Source organism: Carcharodon carcharias, chromosome 7 (genome assembly GCF_017639515.1).
Source record: "Carcharodon carcharias isolate sCarCar2 chromosome 7, sCarCar2.pri, whole genome shotgun sequence".
NCBI classification, from domain to species: Eukaryota; Metazoa; Chordata; class Chondrichthyes; order Lamniformes; family Lamnidae; genus Carcharodon; species Carcharodon carcharias.
This window is the reverse complement of record NC_054473.1, coordinates 41,148,908-41,172,152: the sequence shown is the minus strand read 5'-3', so window position 1 is coordinate 41,172,152 and position 23,245 is coordinate 41,148,908. Positions and strand designations below refer to the sequence as shown.

The 23,245-nt window shown below is 42.4% G+C and overlaps 1 protein-coding gene across 2 annotated transcripts in view; it reads left to right on the top strand.

Moving 5' to 3' along the window:
• Nucleotides 1–5,564: 5,564 nt before the first annotated feature.
• Nucleotides 5,565–23,245, top strand: part of LOC121280206 — a 58,258-nt gene continuing 40,577 nt past the window's right edge. For both annotated transcript variants that reach the window (XM_041191953.1, XM_041191952.1), the window contains exons 1-2: nt 5,565–5,750; nt 21,071–21,532. In XM_041191953.1, coding sequence (XP_041047887.1) covers nt 21,247–21,532 — 286 coding nt within the window. In that variant the 5' untranslated portion in view covers nt 5,565–5,750; nt 21,071–21,246. The remainder of the gene's footprint in view (nt 5,751–21,070; nt 21,533–23,245) is intronic.

The following is a 23,245-nucleotide window of genomic DNA, read 5'->3' as shown; positions in this document are numbered from 1 at the left end:
TTGATGCTAAATAGGCCTGGCCTGGACTGGGCCTCACGTGAGGATTAATGGGCAGGGGCAAGTGAATATTGCCAGCCTGCTGCCCAAAACCCAACCCATTAGCTAGTTTAATCCCATGTCCCCCAAAGTTGTAGAGCAGTTGCAATACAAACCATTCATTTAACTGAAGCACGGTTTATTTTTTATTCGATCTCAGGATTAGGGCATTGCTGGCACCATTTATTGTACATCCCTAATTCATCCCCACCTTCTTGAACCAGTGCTGATCATGTAGTGTAGGTACATCCATTGTGATGTTGGGGGTGGGGGGGCAGTTCCAGGATTTTAGATCAGCAGCAGTGAAGGAACAGCAATATAGTTCCAAGTCACGCTGGTGTATGACATAGAGCAGAACTTGCAGGTGGTGGTGTTCCCATGTGTCTCTTGTCCGTGTCCTTCTAGGGGTGGAGGTTATGGGTTTGGGAGGTGCTGTCGAAGAAGTTTTGGCAAGTTGCTGTACTGCACCTTGTAGCTGGTACACACTCGTGCACTGTGAGCCAGTGGTTGAGGGAGTGAATGTTTAAAGTGATCTATGAGGTGCCAATTGAGCAGTTTGTTTTTTTTTAAATCTTGGATGGTGTTGAGCTTCTTGAGTCTCTGTGGATCAGAGAGGTGCCAGCCTGTCTGGCAGGTCTTGGAGGTGGGACTTCCTCCCCAGATGGGGATGGAAGCCCAGCTCCAGCCAATTAACATCCTTGGAGCATTAACAAAATGTGAGGCAGCCACCTGGAGCAGGGGCAAGTTCCCTGTCAATTTTTTTCAGCTACCCATTAAATTCTGCCCTAAGATTGATACCATCCAATCAACTGCTCCTGCCATTTTTCCCCTTTCCCCTCATCCACTGGGCCAAACTTCATCAAAAATTGCCCTCTGCCATAGCCCTGAACTTGCGTTATTCTCTCATTTCTCTCCTTCCTCCCCTCATGCTATCTCAGAGCTCATCAGACCCACATCCTGTTCCTTCGACCCTATTTGCATTAAACTACCCCTCCTGGTTCCCATGTTAGTTGATATTGTTAACAGGTCACTCTCCTTTTCCTGTCTCCTTCATATCTGCCTTCATTACCTTTTTTTCAAACAACCTGCATCTTACCTCACCATCCTTGTAAGCTACCATCTCCAACCTCCCTTTTCTCTCCATTGTCCTTGAACATGCTGTTGCCTCCCAAATCCATTTCAATTTTTCCTGCGACTCATGTTTGAACTCCTCCAGTCAGATTTTTGTCCCTGCCATTGTGACAAAACTACTGTTGTCAAAGTGCATCCTTTGTGACTGTGACAAAGGTAAACAGTCCCTGCTCATTCTCCTTGACCTGTCCACAGCCTTTGACGTGGCTGACCACACCATCCTCCAAAGCCTCTTCACTGTCAACTAGCTGGGTGGGACAGCACTCACTTGGTTCCATCTTTACTTATCCAATTCTACACAAAGAAGCACCTGCAATGACTTCCCTTCCCACTCCTGCACTGATCCCTTGGTTTCTCTCAAAGATCTACTCTGAAATTACAGCAAAATGGCATGGAAATTCTAAGTGAATATGTTGCTTGAGATGTAATTCAGCAGAAAGAAGCAAAGATTGCAAAAATAGAAGTATTGCCAGGAATAAGATTTTGTAGATTGAAATATGAAATATCTTGGTGGAAAAGCTGAACGATGATTTGGTTCTGTGTATGCAGTTAGTGTAGAATCTTTCTCAACTACAAGTATGTTTACTCTGAACTTTTTTCTCCAACTAGTTGTCATAGTTCAGAAATATTCTGTTACAAAGTTGATTTTGCCTGTGTTGAGTCTATTTTAAACTTGTACTCTTATAATGCCAGAATTATTATGAAAGGAATTAACTCTCTAGGATACACAAAGTTTTTTGTAAATTTCCTTGGAGTTAATCATCTTGGCTATTTAATGTGCAAGTTTCTTTAAGCCTAACATAATAGTTTGAAATGATAATTAGTGAATTACAGGGGATTTGGGGAAACGTTATTTGCAATCTGAAAACATTACACTGTTCTCTTAGAATGTCCCCATTATCCCTCAGAGGTGCCATCTTGGCATTCAATTTGCACAGGTTGGCATTCAGCCAGACAGTCTCCTGAAAGATAGTGACTTTGGTTGACTACTAATTTTAGAAGCAACAGGAAAGATTGGATTGTCATCTATGACTGACAGTGTCAGTGGGAGAGCATTCACCTTACTGACCTAGAGTAGTAGTTCTTAATAAGAGTCTTGGACCTGATTTCACCTTACCCAAATCAACGTTAACAAGCTGTAACCACTTAAAATGGGGTGCTTAGGCTTAACACCCTGCTAACTCTGCTGCTTCAGCTGTCTTTACTTTTAAAGGGGCCCTTCCATGAACAACTAGAGTGCTTGTCATGTTCATGTGGAAGAACATTTAACCACATCATAAAGTCCTGATTTGCACGGTAAGGAGTCATAATGCAACTTGAACTGACATGCAGCTGGAGTGTGAGCTGCACATGTTCCGCCCATGTGTTCTGGATATTGAATGGCCTATCCAACGGATCTTAAAGGCACTGTTGCTGGTTCTCAACAGGCCTAAAACCTTTTCCAAGTTACATTTTCCTGAGGCCAGAGGAGCAGGAATGCCAGGCCTCAAAACAACTCTGGAAGCCTGCTAGAGGGAACAGACTAATTATTTGAAAGTTAAAATCAATCCCCAGGAAGAGAGAAGTTAGGGTGTTTTGTGCAGCTTGAGCTCAGAAGCTGTAAGGCTTACTGGTTTTAAAAGTCTGTGATAGACTAACGAGTGCAGTCAGGCTAGTCTGATATTACATTAATTAAATGGATAAGGAGACAGCCTGAAAATGTAAAATGAAGCATATCCTGGTGCAACTGCTGAGAGGGGCCCATCAGGATCCTTTGCAGCAAATTTGCCAGGATCAAGAGGAGCTTCCTTCATTGATAAAAACAAAAAAACTGCGGATGCTGGAAATCCAAAACAAAAACAGAATTACCTGGAAAAACTCAGCAGGTCTGGCAGCATCGGCGGAGAAGAAAAGAGTTGACGTTTCGAGTCCTCATGACCCTTCGACAGAACTTGAGTTCGAGTCCAGGAAAGAGCTGAAATATAAGCTGGTTTAAGGTGTGTGTGTGGGGGGCGGAGAGATAGAGAGACAGAGAGGTGGAGGGGGTTGGTGTGGTTGTAGCGACAAACAAGCAGTGATAGAAGCAGATCATCAAAAGATGTCAACAACAATAGTACAATAGAACACATAGGTGTTAAAGTTAAAGTTGGTGATATTATCTAAACGAATGTGCTAATTAAGAATGGATGGTAGGGCACTCAAGGTATAGCTCTAGTGGGTTTTTTTTTATTTTATATAATGGAAATAGGTGGGAAAAGGAAAATCTTTATAATTTATTGGGAAAAAAAAAAAGAAGGGGGAAACAGAAAGGGGGTGGGGATGGGGGAGGGGACTCACGACCTAAAGTTGTTGAATTCAATATTCAGTCCGGAAGGCTGTAAAGTCCCTAGTCGGAAGATGAGGTGTTGTTCCTCCAGTTTGCGTTGGGCTTCACTGGAACAATGCAGCAAGCCAAGGACAGACATGTGGGCAAGAGAGCAGGGTGGAGTGTTAAAATGGCAAGCGACAGGGAGGTTTGGGTCATTCTTGCGGACAGACCGCAGGTGTTCTGCAAAGCGGTCACCCAGTTTACGTTTGGTCTCTCCAACTCCTCTACATTGGAGAGACCAAACGTAAACTGGGCGACCGCTTTGCAGAACACCTGCGGTCTGTCCGCAAGAATGACCCAAACCTCCCTGTCGCTTGCCATTTTAACACTCCACCCTGCTCTCTTGCCCACATGTCTGTCCTTGGCTTGCTGCATTGTTCCAGTGAAGCCCAACGCAAACTGGAGGAACAACACCTCATCTTCCGACTAGGGACTTTACAGCCTTCCGGACTGAATATTGAATTCAACAACTTTAGGTCGTGAGGCCCCTCCCCCATCCCCACCCCCTTTCTGTTTCCCCCTTCTTTTTTTTTTCCCAATAAATTATAAAGATTTTCCTTTTCCCACCTATTTCCATTATATAAAATAAAAAAAAACCCACTAGAGCTATACCTTGAGTGCCCTACCATCCATTCTTAATTAGCACATTCGTTTAGATAATATCACCAACTTTAACTTTAACACCTATGTGTTCTATTGTACTATTGTTGTTGACATCTTTTGATGATCTGCTTCTATCACTGCTTGTTTGTCGCTACAACCACACCAACCCCCTCCACCTCTCTGTCTCTCTATCTCTCCGCCCCCCACACACACACCTTAAACCAGCTTATATTTCAGCTCTTTCCTGGACTCGAACTCAAGTTCTGTCGAAGGGTCATGAGGACTCGAAACGTCAACTCTTTTCTTCTCCGCCGATGCTGCCAGACCTGCTGAGTTTTTCCAGGTAATTCTGTTTTTGTTCCTTCATTGATATGTGACTCACAGTAGACCACAAAGGGCATATTGGCACAACCCATCCTGAAGGTTGCAAAATTCATCTGAGAGTGCTAGACTGGTGTGTGTGTGTTTGGGTTCCTTTTCCTGGAAAACCACCTGCAATTGTTCCCTAGTGGCCACAGCTAAACACAAATTCTGCCATTCCCAAAGGGAGTTAGGCTATGAGCCTAGCCTGGACTCTGTGTAGATTGTGTGTAGGAAATGGGAGATTTTGCTTGCAGGAATGATTGGTGATGTCAAACCTGAGGAAAAACAGAGACTAAAACCCCACAACTGACACTCATTGTTACTTCATAGATTCATAGAATGGTTACAGAACAGGAGGCCATTCAGCCCATCATTTCTGTGCTGGCTCTCTAAAGGTGAAATTCTTCTAGTGTCACTCTCCCACCTTCTCCCTGCAGCCCTGTCCGTTGTCCCCTTTCAGATAATAATCCAATTCCCTCTTGAATTCCTCGATTGAACCTGCCTCCACCATTCTTTCAGGCAGCGCATTCCAGATCCTAAACACTTATCTTTTGTGTTTTATTTACACCAATTCAAGTTTGAATTGGCCGAGTCCTTGTGGTTCTCAATATCTCCCTGTCCTACTCAACCCTGGTTAAGTTTCCGACGCCATACCTTCTCCTTTACCAAGACCACCTACTTACATTTCCAAAGCCTCGCCCACCTGTGGCCCCAAATTAGCTTTTGGATTGCTGAACCCCTCATACACTGTAAAGTATCTTTGTCACTTCCACACACAATTTCTCTAATGTTGTCTTTGCTGCCCTCCGAGTTCAGTTAAGCCACCTTGGATTGAGTGTTGTTTTCTATTATCCCGTGAGTCTTGGATGTGTCACAGTTTTTACCATCCTTGCAGTACCGGCCCTATGTCGTAACGGCAACATGAATGCAGTAGGACAACCTGCCGTGTTCCTACCGGAAAGAAGAAAGTTCCCAACTGTACATTTACATTGTGCCACGCTCCAATGGGCTGCTGAATGAATGGAGTTTGAGCTGTCACTCTCTTTCGGCACTGCCTCACGCGTTTCGCATCGTGGATGCTTTGTTCTCGCCGTCAGAGAGCTTCCCAAGCCCTGGAGACGGACTGGCAGAGGCTGGGCTCTCAGCGGCGCCTGCTGTCCCAGTCCCAGCCCTGAGCGACTGGGGAAGTGACCAGATGCTGCAGTATCTCGACCTTTCCCTCTCTTCTGCCCTCGGACGATTAGGACAGCACTGCGGTTTTAAAGCTGCGGTGAGTTTGCTCTTGACCATGATTTCAGTCTGTGCATTGTCGCGAGTTTTTGGGAACTGTTATTAACTACACTGGAGACAATAAACACCAACTAAGGTGAAGGTGTTTAAATTGTACTGCTCGTTGAAGGGATATGTCCTCCAGTTCACAAGGACTCGTATTTGAGTGATCGTGTGTAAAAGATTCAAACATCTTTAACACACCACTGTTCCAATCCAAGTATGCAAGTGGACATAGTCAGAAAAAAGAACAATTTGTGCTTTGGCCACTGCGAACGAACTGATGTAAATGAATCTTCATCATTCTAGTCGCAACTACTTTTTATTTGGCGTTGGGGAAATGTGGGATTTAAAGAATCTTCCTACAAAATGGAATGGAAGCATCTCCCGTTCGTCTAAGTTATGAAATCAGTTCGTATGTTTCAAGCATTACCCAGACCATCTGTCCTAAATATTAAAACAACTTCGCAGTAGATTACAAAATAAAATTCTCCCGCTAACATTGCGTTATATTTTACGCAGATATTGTTATCCTGATAGTAGATCTGTACTAGATAGATAGTACTGATGATAGATCAGTGCCTCCTTGAAGCAGATGTTTGCAGGGCTGAGCTGCCAATTCCAGATGTGGATGTACTTCATGCACAGGACTAATTTTTCATGGGATCTGGGGCATGCTCTGCCAGAAAATGTAGGTTTTTAATACTGCATATATTGCATTTTGGATTAACTTTTTTATATATAGGGAAATCATATGTTTTCACTACAATTTAGAGAATATTAAACTAGACTGAAAACTGTTACATTGTGCTGATCCATTACTACACAACACAGTATGTTGTTTTTTGATACTTGTATCTTATGACATTGTAACTTTTGGAGTCCTAGAAATTAGTTTGCATTATTAGTGTAATTTTCCTAAATCTGTTATTTTAACACAGATTAACCCAATTTATGTCAAACGTAATTAAAACATCAGATGAGTAATAGTTATACATCGTATTAAGCATTCATCTGTTAGTGTATTATTGATATTAAAATGTTATTGATATTAGCAGATGAATGCTTAATATGTATAACTATTACCCATTTGACGTTTTAGTTACAATTATATAATTTTTAAATCTTGATCTCAAAATAAATCAGATCATATAAATAGCATAATATGAAAATTACTCCTCAAAATCATTTCAGCAGAATCTTCTGATCTTTATCAGAAGATAGCTGCTAGCATTGTCTTTTTCTGTGCAATTTACCATCCTGTGCTTTTGGAAGCTGTAACATAAGTTCAAAATTAAACTTGGGTATAATGAGTGTGCTCTTGATTACATGCCAGCAAAAAATGGATGTACGTTTGCTTTCAACTCTAAAAGATGATATGCTTTGAACACCAAATGCACCTTCCACCACATCCTGGTGGAAAACACATTTGCTCCACAAAATTACAGTGTACCAGGAATCATGGTCCTCAATCCCATTGCATTATAGCAAGAAAAAGGTTCAATATTTGTAATCACATAATTTACTCAAATCAGATAACTCCACTGCACAGTACTAGACTTAATTATGCTCTATGTAGAGGGTTGAGCCACAAGCATTCAGAGGGATGAGGGAAAAGTGTACACAGCAAGGGACAAACAGCCATCTGACAACTTGACTCTTTTCAGACTAAGCAGTTAGATTGTGAAGCATTTCAGAGAACAGTTGAAAGAGATTTGTGAAAATTATTTTCATTGCAGTTTGTTAAACATAGTTAAAATCAGGAGACTGACTAATCAGGGAGATTTAGGAATTTCTGTTTATGTCTGCAAATAATCTAATTGCTTTGTTTACACAAAACAGCCAAAGATTGCTTTGGACAGGAAACATTGCTTACCTGAAACGCCTGAATTGAATTTAAGATAGTCGTGTCAGTAAGGAGCTGCAATGTAGAAGAAATATCAGAAACAGGATTGTTTCAACAAATACAAAACAGGGAGGTGGAGTGTCATGAAAGACAGAGGACAGGAAAGGAGATATTGTGTGTATATGTGAGATATACATATATATATATATATCAGCAAATCTGAGGAGGGTGCAGAAACTGATTGAAAAACAAACAGTCTGGTTAGACATTCTCACCAAGAAAAGGGAAAAACTTAGATTAAAGGCGTACTGCAGGAGGACAGTTCCTCTGTGAAAAGATAAGGTTGGCTTGTAAAATGTTGGAAACTTTAGCCAGCTGCATAGAAATTTTACAAAAGGTGATGCAGCCCTAAAACACTAGCAAATAAGAAATAAAAGACAACAGCCCCAAAAATAACCCAAATATAGCCACTACTTTATGGTGATTGAATGTTAATTCTGTTTGCATTACATGAGACTCAAAATAATTTTTCTCAGTTTGGATGATTATATTCTTCAATATTCTTAAATGCAATCTGACCCCAAAGACTTTGCCTATGACATGAAAAGAAGCTGTTTAATTGATTGTGCAATAGGACAGAACATTGGTTCAGGGATACCAAATTATATCCATTCCTTATAATGTGGGAAACAGCTGAAATATGCACAACTGTGTATTTTACAATTCTGTGGATGCAGAATTTTGCTATACTTGGAGCTTTGCAGTCAACTTCTTAGAAACAATCAATTCTTAGAAAGTGGAAAATATGCAAATTAGCAAATCTCAGCACAATATATTCTCGGTGCAAGTTGAAAGGTTTTGAGAACATATTTACAAAGTGCTGGGACTCAGGATTGCAACTGCAGTAGCTATGTTAAAACCCTTACAGTAGTCTGCAACTTTTCCAAAAGAGCCTTTGGCAAAATCTCCTACAAGAGGCACTATTTACATTTAAGGTGGTGAAGGATTCAAATGAAAACTTCAGGATGGATACAAAATTGGCTGAAGACAGAAAAAAAGAACAAGAACTTGTTAAGGTAGTGATATGAGAGGTTGGGGGAATTTAGGGATGGAATACATCAGTGGTTGAGGTGTGGCTGTTACTGTTTCTAAATTACATTAATGAACTAATTTCAGAAGATCAATACAAATTTTTCAACGTCATAGATGTTACCAGATTGGGCGAAGCAATTGGACTTAAAGGACATAATAAGCTAGATAAAATAAGTAAGTGGATGGGATCACAAAGAGGTAAATTTTAATATGGACAAGAACATAAGAACATAAGAAATGGGAACAGGAATAGACCATTCAGCCCCCCGAGCCTGCTCCGCTATTCAATAAGAGCTGATCTGCTTGTGTTTCAATTTCCATATTCCCATCTAACCCCGATAACCTTTGATTCCCTTGCCTAACAAGAATCTATCTACCTCTGCCTTAAAAATATTCAATGATCCTGTCTCCACCGCCTTCTGAGGCAGAGAGTTCCAAAGTCGAACAACCCTCTGAGAGAAAAAAATTCTCTTCATCTCTGTCCTAAAAGGGTCACCTCTAATTTTAAAACAGTGGCCCCTAGTTCTGGACTCACCCACAAGAGGAAACATCCTTTTGACATCCACCTTGTCAATGCCATTCAGGATATTGTATACTTCAATCAAATCGCCCCTCACTCTTCTAAACTCCAGTGCAAACAAGTTCATTCTTTCCTTATAAGACAACCCATTCATTCCAGTATGGCATTTAGGAAGAAAAATAAAACAGGCAATAGTCGTTCTCCACAATTGGCCAAACTAGCAAAGGATGATGTTGAATATGATGTAACGGAAGTAATGCTTAACATGCCTAACCACTATGGAGGAACATTCAGCCAAGGAACTAAAATACCCAACACTGTAGGAGAGAGGCCTGAGAAAGTAAAGGCAAAAACCTAGCACTGTTTCTTCATGAAGCACTCCACTGTCATAACAACCTACTTTAAATGTCAATTATTTGAGTTACCAATTGGTGTTGATTTGCCCTCTTGCATGACTTTGAGTTGCGGAAATAATGTCATGAGCACAAATCAGGGTGAATTCATAACCTGAAGTAATAGAATAGTGCATTTAAGATGGTAGATGCAAGAAAACCTAAGAGGCATGTTCAGGGCTTAAAACTTCAAAGCTACAATTTAATAAAGAATCAATATTTTGCTGCTAGTGATTTCGTAAGGGTTTTTGTGTTTTTCTTTGATAATTCTCCTCCCCCACCCCCCACCCCAATCTCATCTCCAGCCCTGAAGGATCATGGTTCCTCATCTGCCAACAACCCTGCAGTATTATGCGTAATGTGATCTTCATTATATTGTTGGCAGTCTATTTGAATTTGGAACATGCAGTTGAAACCAATTCTGACCCTTTCCACATGTGCAATTTCCAGCTGGAGTCATTGTATAGCGATCACTTTCCTTGTTCTAATCAAAAGAAACTAAGACCCATTGTAATGCCCTAGGAAGGAAAAATGAATGACAAATGTACTCTATGAATGGTATTGAAGTAACTATGGATGAAGCCTAAAGTCAACATCTCCAAACAATATAGAGCAGTAGTCAACACCAAATCAGTAGAATTCAAGTCAGAGAAAATACTACATCCAGTTTTGGTCGCCAAGTCAGAAAGGAGACGCTCAGGCACAGAAAATAACAGCAAGGCCGATGCGTCCAAGGTCTACATTTTGAGAAACGTGGATTTTCAGTGTGAAAGGATGCATCTGAGAGGTAATCCTGTAGAGGTTGATCAAACAGTTAAGATAACGGAAAAGTAAACCCAAAATGATACTTTAAATCAGGGGTTCCAAAATTGCGGATCACAACCCCCCATGGGGTCACATTCGGGGTTATGAGCTCCCCCTCCTCCAAGGCAGCAATGACAACTGTGGAGAGGAGGCTGCTCAATCTGGAGACTCTGACGGGACAGTCCTGGACACGTTGGGTCGATTCCGCTAAACAGCGAGAGGCGGACGGTGATCCCAAGCGTCCTTTAACATCAGAAACCATTTTTAGCAGCGAGTTTGAATGGGCCCGGGATGTTTGTACACACAATTGGCGTAGGCAGAGGCCGTCAAGCATAACCCAGTTACTGACTGAGTGCCTGAAGAGCCGGGAGGTCACACGGCTGAGCTGGGAACGTGAGCGGCAGCTTTAAACTTTACTGTGTTTGTGATCCTGTCTCCCAATTGCAGGGGCTCCTTACCCCACGATAGCACCTCTGCTTTGCAGCGACTGGCAACTAAACCAAAACCGGGGAGGGGGCTGGGAAGAGGAGCTGATGTGTTGTTGGGGGTGCGAAGAGGGGGTTCAGGAAGAGGGTGTATGTGTGGGGTGGGCGGAGAGGGGCTGATTATAATCTGCATGTGGAGTTGGGTGGGAGAGGAGGGGGTTTCACTGAGTTTTCTGTCACCAGGAAATATGGTGAGCTTGGCTGAAACCTACTTGAGGACATAAAATAATATCATTTATACCAAGTACTTTAGAGCTCAAATTTTCATATTTATATATTATATGTTGACCTATAATACACAAACTTTAATAAATATATACTGAATGTTATTATGCTGCTTTATTTGCTGTTTTGTTTTTGCTGGCATCTGTGGTCACATTAACTTTCAAATGTTAAAATGGGGGCCACAGTGGAAAATAGTTTGGAAAGTACTGCTTTGAATAGCAAGAGTAAGGTCAGGGGACATGGACTGAAACCAGCAAAAAAGTACATTTAGGATTGACATCAGGAAAACCCCTTTATACAAAGATTGTTTAATGTATAGAAAAACTTGAGGAAAAGCTATGGAGACAAAAGTTCCAGAATCTTTTAAGCAAGAACAAGATTGAAAAGTGGGGTGCAGGATGAATTGAAATGAAACCAATAGTCTTTCTCACCTGTAACAATGAAGGGAATTTTGGCTAAGATCAAAGATAAAACATGGCATGTTTCCTCTGTCTGTGGTTCAGTATTGCACCATAAGAGGATATTGGCCGCATTCCTTCCTGAGGCTTTAAGATCATCCTGAGGAAGAGTGTACCTGCACAAATGACCTTCGTCTCCTCTAACTATGAACTTGGCTCAATGGTAGAGCCCCCATCTCTGAGTCAGCTGGCAGGGCTGCCCATCCCTACAAGGCAGGCAGCCAATTAGGCTCATTAGGAGCCATGTTAAAGGTAAGTTAAGGTGGTTGACTGGGATTTCCCAGTTAGCCTCCAATTTCCCAATGTGGCAAGGAAATGTTTAATTGCCTGGAGGTGAGCTACCAAGCAGCAGGCCGGGGTGTCAATGCTCCAGGCTGGACAACAGGCCCTCTCCGCCTGCCAGGATGGAGGTGCAGCCAAAGGAGGTTGCCCTGTAGGGGGATTTTTCCCTTGCATCCCCAGTACCCTCCCCATGATCCTAGTAGCTTAATTTTTTCAATTTCTTTTTTAAGGAAGTGGTTGAGAGGGCACTTCCACGTTGAAATGTCCTCTCAATTACTTACCTGGGTGAAGCTGGAAGACTGTTGATTGGCTTTGCACCTTCAGGAGCCTGCCCGCTGCCCTTAATTGGACAGGGAATCTGTCTCCATGCCAATTTAAGGGGGTGCCTCCATGAAACTCCCAAAGAGTGACTGCTTTCCCTGTGGGTCAGGATTAGGACCTGGAAACAGTCTGGGCTCCTACTCCCTGCCCCCAAAACAAAACTTTATAACCTCACTGCAGGATGTGAACACATAATCTTGCCTGACGTTTGGGTACTTTTCTGACTACATTGTTAGGAGAACATTTGAAATGAGAGTCCTGTATGCCATGTTGAGGGGACACAACATTCCTGGGAAACTATGTGAAACAAAGCAGGGCAGTTCTCCTGGTGTACTGGGTAGTCTTTATCTTTTAACTCCAAAAGAGCAGATAACTTTGCTCATTTATCTCATTGCTATTTACTGGGTCTTATTTTATGCAAATTGGCTACAGTGCTGGCTTATATAACAACTGTGGGCCCTGAAAAGCCCTTGGCTGTGAAGCATTGAGACCTGTGGAGGATGAGAAAGGTAAAATGCAAGTTCTTTCTTTCATCTAGGGGCTATAGGGTTCTGGTCTGAGTTGCAATGTCAGGTTTCTTCAGCCATCTCTCCACTTGAATGTCCACAAGTTTGGTGAACAGTAAAGTGATACAGGAAGTCTCCCTTCCATCCTATACCATGTACAGGACGACTGATATCAGGCTGGGAACATGAAGGAGGTTCTCAGTGTGGTACAGATCTCCACTCTTTTTTTCCTTTTTAATGCACATGGGGACTGGTGGATTGTATTTTATTGTGAGACCCTTATAGCAACCAGGTTACTAATTTTTAGGCCTCAAATCAAAGGATTATTCAATCCCCTCATCCCACACCCCAAAGCACGAGACTTACTGTTCAGTAGCGGAGCAAATGAGACTTAGAATTGCCATCTCATTCAAAGGACAGTAGCTTCAATAATATCTCCTAACACTGGAGAAATACAGTAGATGTAATAAATACTGTATGGCATAGAAGAAGGTCATGGGGCCAATTTGGTGGGAAGTCCGCAACATATTTTGGCTCCTACCCAAATAATTTTTACATAAAATCAATCACTTAACTGGGCCTGCTTTACACCAGCACAAAAAGGGCACTGCATTTTGAAGATAAAAGCAAAATACTGCAGATGCTGGAAATCTGAAACAAAAACAGAAAATGCTGGAAAAACTCAGCAGGTCTAACATCTGCGGAGAGAAAAAAACAAAGTTAACGTTTCGAGTCCTTACAACTCTTCTTCAGACTCGAAGAAGAGTCATAAGGACTCGAAACGTTAACTTTGTTTTTTTCTCTCCGCATATGTTGTTAGACCTGCTGAGTTTTTCCAGCATTTTCTGTCTTTGTTGCTGCATTTTGAAGGTTGGGTTACATTTACTTTAAGAGACTGGATAACCACCATTGCACTGAATATGCAAAGAAGAAAGATTTTGAGAGAGTATAACATATTCAGGTGCCCAGGCACAATGCCTGTGGATGTACATTGTACCATAGCCCAAGATTTTCTTTTACAGGACTTCATATTGGTGCCAAAAACAACAAGTACCAGCTCCAAAACAGCCAAGGCTTCAGTCAACTCACCACTTAGGATTGTGGCTGTGTAACTCCACCCTGTTGTTCCATGACCTGCTGATTGGAACTCCTTGGAGAGCCAAATTTCAAGCAATTCTCCTTGTGAAGAGATAGCAATGCTGTTTTCCTGCATATTAGTCCAAATAAAATGTTAGACTTTTATCTTAATCCTTTAAGTAAAGGTTTAGATTAAGATTTTAGAAAGGTTGGGCAGAATTTTACCCCTCCCTGAGATGACGTTGGAGTGGGAGATATTTAATTTGGTGGGAGAGTGCTGGGTGGGAGTCCTGCAGCATTCCCACCTCTGCCCCAATTAAGTCCAGGGTGGGAAGGTTCATGGATGGACTTCCCACCCCAACACCAATCAAGGCCCTTAAGTGGGCAATTAATACCCACTTAAGAGCCTCATCCCACCACCACTGGCATTCAGCCAGTGCCAGGCAGCAGTAAGCCATGGGGGAGCTCTGAAAAACAAACCAAGGGCCCTCATTCAAAGACATTCAACGCCTGATCAAGGGAGCTGGCATTAGGAAGGGAGGAGGGTGTTGTGGGGGGTGGGGGGGGGGTGGGGGGGGGGGGGTGGTGGTTGGGGTGGGTTTCATTGAGACCCACCCCTTTCCCTTTATTCCAAACCCCCTGCTCTCCCCTAGCCAGTGACCTCTTTTGCACGACTTCCATCCTGCCCGACCTCCATCCTGCCCTCACTCACCCATGGCCTTGGTCCCTCACTCATCCTGGGCCTCTGGTTGCCTGGATCAAATTTCACCCATTTTGTAGAAGATTGTTGAAATGTCATAGTAGTATATCTTTAAGTGCAATCATTACAAGTTATGTATTTATTCATTAAATACTAAGCTGTTGCCTTACAATCAGCATCAGAGTGAAATATTAGTTTCATATATCCTTAGTAATTTTCTGAATAATTTTATTTGCTTTTACAAGCACTGAATATTTATCTGAATTCCTGTCTAAGGATGGGAAGTGAGTTCTAATAAATCACAGCCGCAAATAAACAAAATAACAAATAAAGATTTATCTAGGGCACAATATCCGAGAATTTCTGCTTTTAGCCTCATTTTGTTCAATATGGCTATCAGTTAGAAACAGACTTAAATAAAACTGAGTGGTTTGCACCTAAGTTTTTGAGAACTATTCAGTGACATCAGCCAGAATGTTATGTTGATTGGGCGGGTGCGCGGCCAACCCGAACGCACGTGAAATTGTGGCAAATAATGTCGGCTGTGCGTTCCAATGTCATCGCGCACGCGAGCAATATTGAGGTCAGTGGGCACGCACAGGATTCAAAGCTGCGCACGTCGACAATTAAAGAGCCAATTAAGACCATTAAAAACCCTACGGCCCACAATTTTTCATTGCCGTGCGATTTTGCACTCGTCCCACAGGCAAAACAGGCAGGCAGGCAGCTCGTTTTTAATAAAACCTCATCCAAGGGCGGAATGAAATGTCCAGGATGAAATATAATAAAAAATGATATCTGGGGACCTATGTTATTTGAGTTCTGCTGTCAGGTGCTTGAATGTGATGCATAGACACAGTTCAGTGCATTTTTTTCCTGCCATTTAATCTGTACAGGTCTGCAGTTCCCTTAGGCAGCCCCACAGCAGCTATCTGCCTTCATGGAGCTCGCTAGAAGCACCCACCCGCACCCTCACTTTTGTCGGCGCCGGCCCTCTTCCCACCCCCCTCGGCAGCGCTGAGGCTTTCTCAGTGTGCGTTTCACACTGGCTGGGCGTTAATTCGCCAACCAGCGTGAAATTTCATTCAGGGGCCAATCGCGGGTGGAAGCGCATTTCTTGTCCCCTTCCAGGCCCGATGACTTGGCACACATGCCAAGCGTGAAATTCAGGCCACAGTTTCAGGTGAAGAGTCAAACAGATGTTGGGAGGCTTGTAATGGTGGAATTGGACATGTGTGAAATTTAAATTAAAAGGGAGTGTCACATTAAAGTGACGAAGGGCTGAATTTTCCTGGTCTATTGGTGATGGGCTAGGAGGCAGGAAGGCTGGTAAAATGGCAGTGAGATGGATCGGGAGGTGTGCTTGATATCTTCCCATTGCCATGCCATATTGTCGGTTGTAGGAAATATGGCAGTTTGACTGCCCGCCCAGCAACCGATTGAGCCACTTAAGTGGCCAGTTAAGGGCCACTGCCTGCTGCAGTGTGGGGAGACCACAGGGTGAAACCTGGCAGGCTCTCAGCTGGTTGGGAGGGGCACCCTTCCTGATGGGCACTCCATAGTTCATGGTGGGCCCATAGGGGGGATCTTGACTGGCAATGGTTGCCATCGTGGAAACAGCGCTGTCAGTGTTCAATGCTCCCCCACCACCCAATCGATTGGTGCCTGGCTGCCAGGCTGCAGCTTCTCCCCACCTTACTTAGCTGTCTTTGACAGTGCTGTGCCATTAAAGTGCCTTCTCCCTGCAGCTGTAGCCTCTGCAATGGCCACCACTATTGTGGTGCTGCTGCAGCTGTCAGCCCTCTGATTGGACTGGTAGCTCCAGAGCTGGACCATGTCCTGAATTGGATGCTGGCTTGGGCAGAGACCTCTTCGTTGGCTGCTTCATTGCAGGCAACATGCCACCCTCGATCCTGCCATCCACCAAAATGGAGTTACTCCTAATTTTGACCCTCAGCAGTGTGACTTGTTGGTAAATGTTAAAATTTTGAAAGCCTGAAAATGCACTTCAACCCATTAGGGGAAAAAAGAGAAAAACCCAGAGTTTTTAGTTGGGTGGAGTTTTTAGTTAAAAAAATGAAACAGTCAGCACCAAACATTGACTGAAAGTTGCTGAAATGGATTTAGGGCAGCTTGAGATAATTGGGAGAATTGTGGTCATTTGAGCCACTTCATAGGACTATCCTCTGAGGTCTGCATAGCAGTATACTGATGTAGAAATGGAGCCAAGTTTTAAACAACAGTTGGGGTTTAACGACAGTAGATGTGTCTGCTCTAGACTGCGTAGCTGCAGAGGTCCTCGCAGCAGAGCACAGCTCTCCTCTGGCCTCTTTGCTGATCCAGCCCTTGAGAAGAAAACTCTGCAGGAGTCATTGTCAGGTGGGGTTATACAAGTGCCTGCAGGTAAGGTTGGTGACATCTAGTGGGTGTAGTCGGCTGTTGATCATCGAGCTTACTTTCTTCCATGCAGTACCACTGAAAGCATGACATCGTGTGATTGGAATGTTTCTCAGGAACCACCTAACAATTCAGTTAGTTAGGCCTTCCCATATTTTAGCGGTGGCCTCGTATCTGTTATCTCTGGTTTCTTTGGGATGAGTAATCTGCACATGCCAAAGTGAAGCAGACTCACCGATATCTGCAGATGCAGCTGTATTTGTAGCAGGAGGTGGGAACAGAGCATTGTTTGTGAAGGTGACCAGGCAGGCAACCCTCCCTTCATTTAAATACCTCAGAAAGGAGATTCCCTTGGAGCCAGTAATGGTTCCAGATGTTTTCTGAATTTCCAATGTTTTTCCTTGCAAAACTGAGCAAAGGAAAGTGGACACAATTTCAGTGGGCAGGAACTCCCACCCAACTTCCATAACCAGAGATCCAATTTATGCTGAAATAATGGTCAGCCAGTACTGTAGTGGAAATTCCTGGTCAGTGCAACAGCATAGAACTCATGGGATTAAATCCCTGTGTTTTTGCACCAAGGGACTTGTAACCAGAGTGCAAATAGCCAGGAGAGGAAGATTGAGGAAAGCCGGGTGCAAGCGTGCTACACATTTACTCACACTATGATCAAATTTCATCACTCTTTTACACCTGTCTATCAACCCTTGAAACTGAACACATCATTATATTTCTCCGTCCCTAAGCTAGAGAGTCAAACACCTGAATGTCCTGCAATTACACTGATTCAAAACAGGTATAAAATTAAGTCAAGAATTTAGGCACAGCAGGAAACAGTCATTTTCCTGGTGTTTTACTGCTATTATCTGAGCCACTTAAAATGTGGTGCTAATTATCCTCACATATGCTTAATATTTTCAGTTTCTTTGAATACATTTTTATGGCATCAGCCTGAGTCACATTAAAAATAGAAAAGCTTTCACAATTGCATGTTTTTAAACATGTGACTAATGTGCATGGCAGAATGAGATGGCTTGAAACTTTAAACTTCCTACTTATGGAATTTAATTTTCCTACTTAAAGAAGGATTATACAATGTGATTTTGGCTCTTCCTTTGGCCCAATTGTTTACGTTCATTTTTAAGTTCTGGTAAATGTCAAAGAGATTCGCAGGAAATTTGAGTGTAATTTTAAAAAATTTGGTGGGATGAAGGCATCATTGGCAAGGCCAACATTTGTTGGGATGAAGGCATCATTGGCAAGGCCAACATTTGTTGGGATGAAGGCATCATTGGCAAGGCCAACATTTGTTGCCCATCCCTAATTGCCCTTGAAGTGAATGGCTTACTGGGCCATTTCAGAGTCAACCATGTTGCTGTGGATCTGGAGTTGCATATGGGCCAGACCAGGTAAGAATGGCAGATTTCCTTCCCTCAAAGGGATTAGTGAACCGAGATGGGTTTTTTATGATCAATGATAGTTTCATGGTCAACTCCAAACATTTCAATTCCAGATTTTTTAATTAACTAAATTTAAATTCCACCAGCTGAGATTTGAACCTATGTCCTCAGACCATTAACCTAGGTCTCTGGCAACACTAGTCCAGTGACATTACCAGTTTGCCACTGTCTTCTCCATGTTTTGGGTGTAACTTCCTGATTGTGCCCCCCACCCTGCACTCCACAGGAAATTCCACTTGCATCGTTTCAATTTCATTGAGAAATAATAGTTAGTATAGCTAAAGCATGATGTACAATTTAAAATGCTACTTGGTTTTTGTTTTCTGAAATTGGCTGCAATGCCTAGTCTCTCACTGTGTTTGCATTGGAAGATAGCACTTTATTTGGCAGAGACGAACCTGAATTGAAAAAATTTTGTTATTCTTTTAGGCTAAGCTGCTCTGTCATTGGCTATAATTCCAGTAATAATAGTACAAAAGTATGAAGCTGCAAATCCGAAATAGAAACAGAAGCTAATTAGCAGCCGATAGTGAAAGGTGAATATCCCTGCTGGAACTAGATTCTGAGAAAGAACATTTTTCTAAAAGTTAATTTACTAACATTACAGCAAAGACACAAGCTGCATTCTTAAACTCCCTAATACCGGGTAGAGTAGTTGAAGCAGGTAGCAGTGACAAATTCAAGAGGGTTCAAGTAGGTGTGAGGGGGGAGAAATGGATAGGGAGATATGGTTGGGGTGGGGGAGAAAATTAGAGCGGTTGGAATTTCATGCAGTATAAACACAGGCATAGACTTGTTAGGCAGAATGGTCTGTTTTGTGCTGTACATTGAAGGTAATCATTTGGAAAGGACAGCTGCAACATTAGACACTTATCTTCATGCTGTTTCACACTGCACAGTAACTGTGTATAATGAAAGCACAGAAATAATATAATTGAAATGAAATGAATCCAAACACCATTATTATTCAACATAACTGGGGTTTTCACAGTTTATAATCAGGCTTTTTTTCCATGGATTGGAAATGTTACAAACTTAAGAACCCATTAATTAAAGGGTTTAGTTTGGGGTAAAGTAGATTGTAAATCAACCCACATTTATGTAACATTTGGGCTGGAAAAGATATCCAACATCATTATACAATTCCACTTACCAACTAGTCTGTATGTTAAACCAAAAATTAGCTCAGTTGATTCATTGTATTTGGCTGGTTTGTTCCATTCATTATTATGTTAAAAGAAGGCTCATTATCACCTCTTCAAAGAAAACTTTCCATGCTGCAGGTAAAACTATTTTAATATTCTTTTGTGTAAAGTTCTTTACAGATGGAAGCCTATTTATATAGATACGCGTAAGAGCTCATTAGATGATCCAGAACAGACATTAATGTTGACACCTCTTAAGTTGCAGTAATGGGCCGAAATTTGCTGTAGCGGTGACTGTAATGGTGTCTGCCATTAGTTGGACTTGCATATTTAGGCTTTAAATTATTTTGCATGGCAAATTACTGAAAGTGTTAGCTGACAACATTGCAGCGAGGGAAACCAAGCACCAGGAACCTGAGTGAACTGAATGAGCAATTGTATATTTCCTTGACCAATCAGATTTAAGAAATGAGAAATAGTGCAAGGATGAGAAGCAATTGTAAATTAGAGTGAGTGAACTCAGTGCCAAATCAGGTACAGAGAGAAAAAAAGAGAGGGAAAGAAAGATTGGATTAAAAAATAGATAAAGAGAGACAGTAAAGAAAAGTTAAAAAAAAGTAAAAATTTAAAATTGCACATTTTTCAAATTGCCAACATTTAAACTCTAAAATTATGAGACTGCATGAACAGTATTTATTGGAGGATGAAGGTCTTGTTCATTGGCTAGAGAGCTGGGGAGAGCCTTGGGTCACCTCTTTTAGGAAGGGTCACCACATTAAGTGCCACTAAGGCACTTAACTAGGTGGTGGCAGGTCTTCCCTGAAACCCAGAACGCCAGGGGCAGAAGTCCTGCCTGCCAAGAGCTACTAGCCAATAGGAGCCCAACAGCTCTATTGAATCACAGTGCTGCTGGGGAGTTAGTGGCTGCTGATGGTATGACACCCATCTGAGGCCTAGTATCAATGCTGGATCCCAGGCTACAGGTGAGTGATGGCGAGAGAGGTTCGCAGGGAAGGGTCATGGTGGGAGGAGGGGCAGAGGCAGAGATGTGGATCTCAGGGGGGCTGCCCATTCCAGATGCCATTCCCTTGATTAGGCGCTGAGGGCCTCTGAATTAAGGACACCCCCTGGACTTCCTAAGCAACCCCATACGGGCTTGCTTCATATGCTGCCCAAAGATGAGATCCAGCCCGCCACTGGGTTAATAGCAGTGGTGGTGAGATGGCCTTTAAGTCAGCATTAATTGTCCACTTAAGAACTTCAGTTGGCTTCTGGGTGGGACAGCCGTCCACAGGAAATGGGCAATGGACTGAAATGGGAAAGACTTAACTGTGATGAGTTTAGTTCATATTCAGCAGTCAGAAGCCGCAATCTCATGCTGTTCAAAACATTTCACTGGTGAGTCAGCTAACAGTGGAGTGGCGAATGTCAAACAACAACTTTTGGATTTCCATATTAAACCTCACATCTGCCATTGTCTGATTTGCTATGGCATTTGCGAATAAATAACAGAGAGTACTATTTGTCTCACCATTATTTTAACAGCAAATTAGGCCCTATTAGCACATCCCTTGCATGTTTTCATTTATTTCTTTTTGATTTTTCTTGTAGGTCTGTTTCAGTCACTTGAAGGTGCAACCATCTTGATACAAGAAATCATGTCAACAAGCTTCACAAGACCAAAACATTAGCTTTTGACCAAGGACAGTTTTCAGAGAACTTCCTTTAATCTTCCAGAATTCAATTTAAAAATAATATTGTTTTTATGATTTCAAATTCCTCTCACCATGTTTGTCACTAGTTTGCAATTGCCCAGCACAGTTTGCCCAGGCAACAGTAATGAAGAGGAGGCAAAAAGAACACAGCAGTCTTCAACTGTTTTTGGACGATCCAGAACTGAGAGAGCAGAGAGGAGGGCACAGAGGAGAAGCAACATGTCTTATATTGGTCTCAGACGAGAAGAGATGGCTGATAAACTAAAGTACCCACTGGTCCTCCTGGCTCCCGTGATCCTCATTCTGACGCTACTTCTAATTCTATCTGGTATTTACATACTGAAACCATTTCACAAGGGTAAGACTGTAGTAGTTTCTTTCAAATTTAGAGATTTCTTTCAAATCCAGATGATATGGTGGGTTGAATTTTTGATCAGGAGTGGTATTAAAGTCAGAATTGCAGGGGAGATTTAACTTCATTGTATCAATAAAATTACATCTGCTGTTTCAATTTGCATTTTGTTTTCTCCTTGCACCAGCTTGCATTTATATAGTGATTTTAGCATAGGAAAACATCCCAAGATGTTTCACAGAAGCTTGAGCAAAGATTGGTACAGAGCCAAAAACAGATATTAGGAGGGGGTGACTAAAAGCTTGGTTAAAGACTAAGAGCCAGATTTTGATTACCAAGGTGTATAGCTCTAGTTGGGAAATTTCCTGACTCGCCAGACGCACATTGTACCCAAAGTATCCCAAAACGCACAATTTTCACTCTGGGGATTGCAGGTAGAGTCTGGCACACTGATCCTGCAAACAGAAGGGAGTCGGCCATGAGGGCGGGCAAGTGCCAAGCTGGGCTTGTTAGAAGACCTGCCTTGGTTCTCTGGGGCTTTATCTCAGTGTTTCAGAAGTTATTAGGTCCTCTATCTCTTACCCCTTCACCACATCACCCACCCCCCATAGCCCTCATCCCCTCTATGCAAACTCATGCCCTCCACCTATCCCGCATGGTGCCTCTACCCTCCATGCCACCTCCATAACTTCTCACCCTGTATCCACAATGGGCAGACTTCAGGAGACATGTGGAGATGAGATAAGATAAACTTATAACAATCTAATAGAGCTTTCACACCTACAGGCTTGATAGTGCAAAAATCTCCCATTCATAAAATCCATTCAAAACTTTGAAATTTCAAGTGGCTAATCTGTATTAATAATAAACATCTATTCAGGAGCCTCATCAAAGACATGTTATCCTTTAATAGCCACTTTGAGCTGTCAATCAAACTGTGAACTCAGAACACCCGGCTAAAGATAATTTTAGCTTTCGAAACTCAGCCAAGCATTCATAATAACAATGAATGTCCCCCCAAAAAAGAGCTCTATTGAAACAGCATGACCAGATGCTTTGTTTTTTTTTTTCAAAACTATGCCTGTTAATCAAAGCAGTCCAGCAGACTCACTGCCAGCTGCATCCTGTATTTTCTTCTAAGTTTAAAGTGCAGGGAATTTGAAAAACTTCAGATCATGACAGTTTTACAGATTTTTCCTGCCCTTCAAGAGCCTGTACAATAACTCCCATCAATTTGTGACTCCCACAATACAGGTTAAGGCCCTTGGACCAGCCAAAATGGGGACAGTTTGAAGTTAGCACTGAGTCCAAATGGCTCTGTTATGTTCAGGTTTCCTGTCTGTATGAATGATGTCCTTTCCCTATTGGCAAAAATTGGATTGGATGGAAATGGGGGTGGGACCTCCACATCAGGCCCCCACCCCCCGCCAATTTTAATGGTCTGTGGAGCCTTCCTAACTTTGCAAAAGTTTTGACCTAAGGCTTTAAGTGAGGCTCTTAAAGGAAGAAAATAAATTGAGAAAGAATTGCAAGGTTAGGGACAAAGCAGCTGAAGGCATCTGTACTGATAGTGGGGCAAAAGGGAATCTGCAGGTGTCCAGAATTGGGGATAGTATCAGAGGAGAGGTAGCCATTTACAATGTCAGCTAGCATGGGGGCTAGGAAGGGAAGCTGGATGGGCAGTTATTTACTGGGAATGTGATTAAAAGAGCAGGAAGT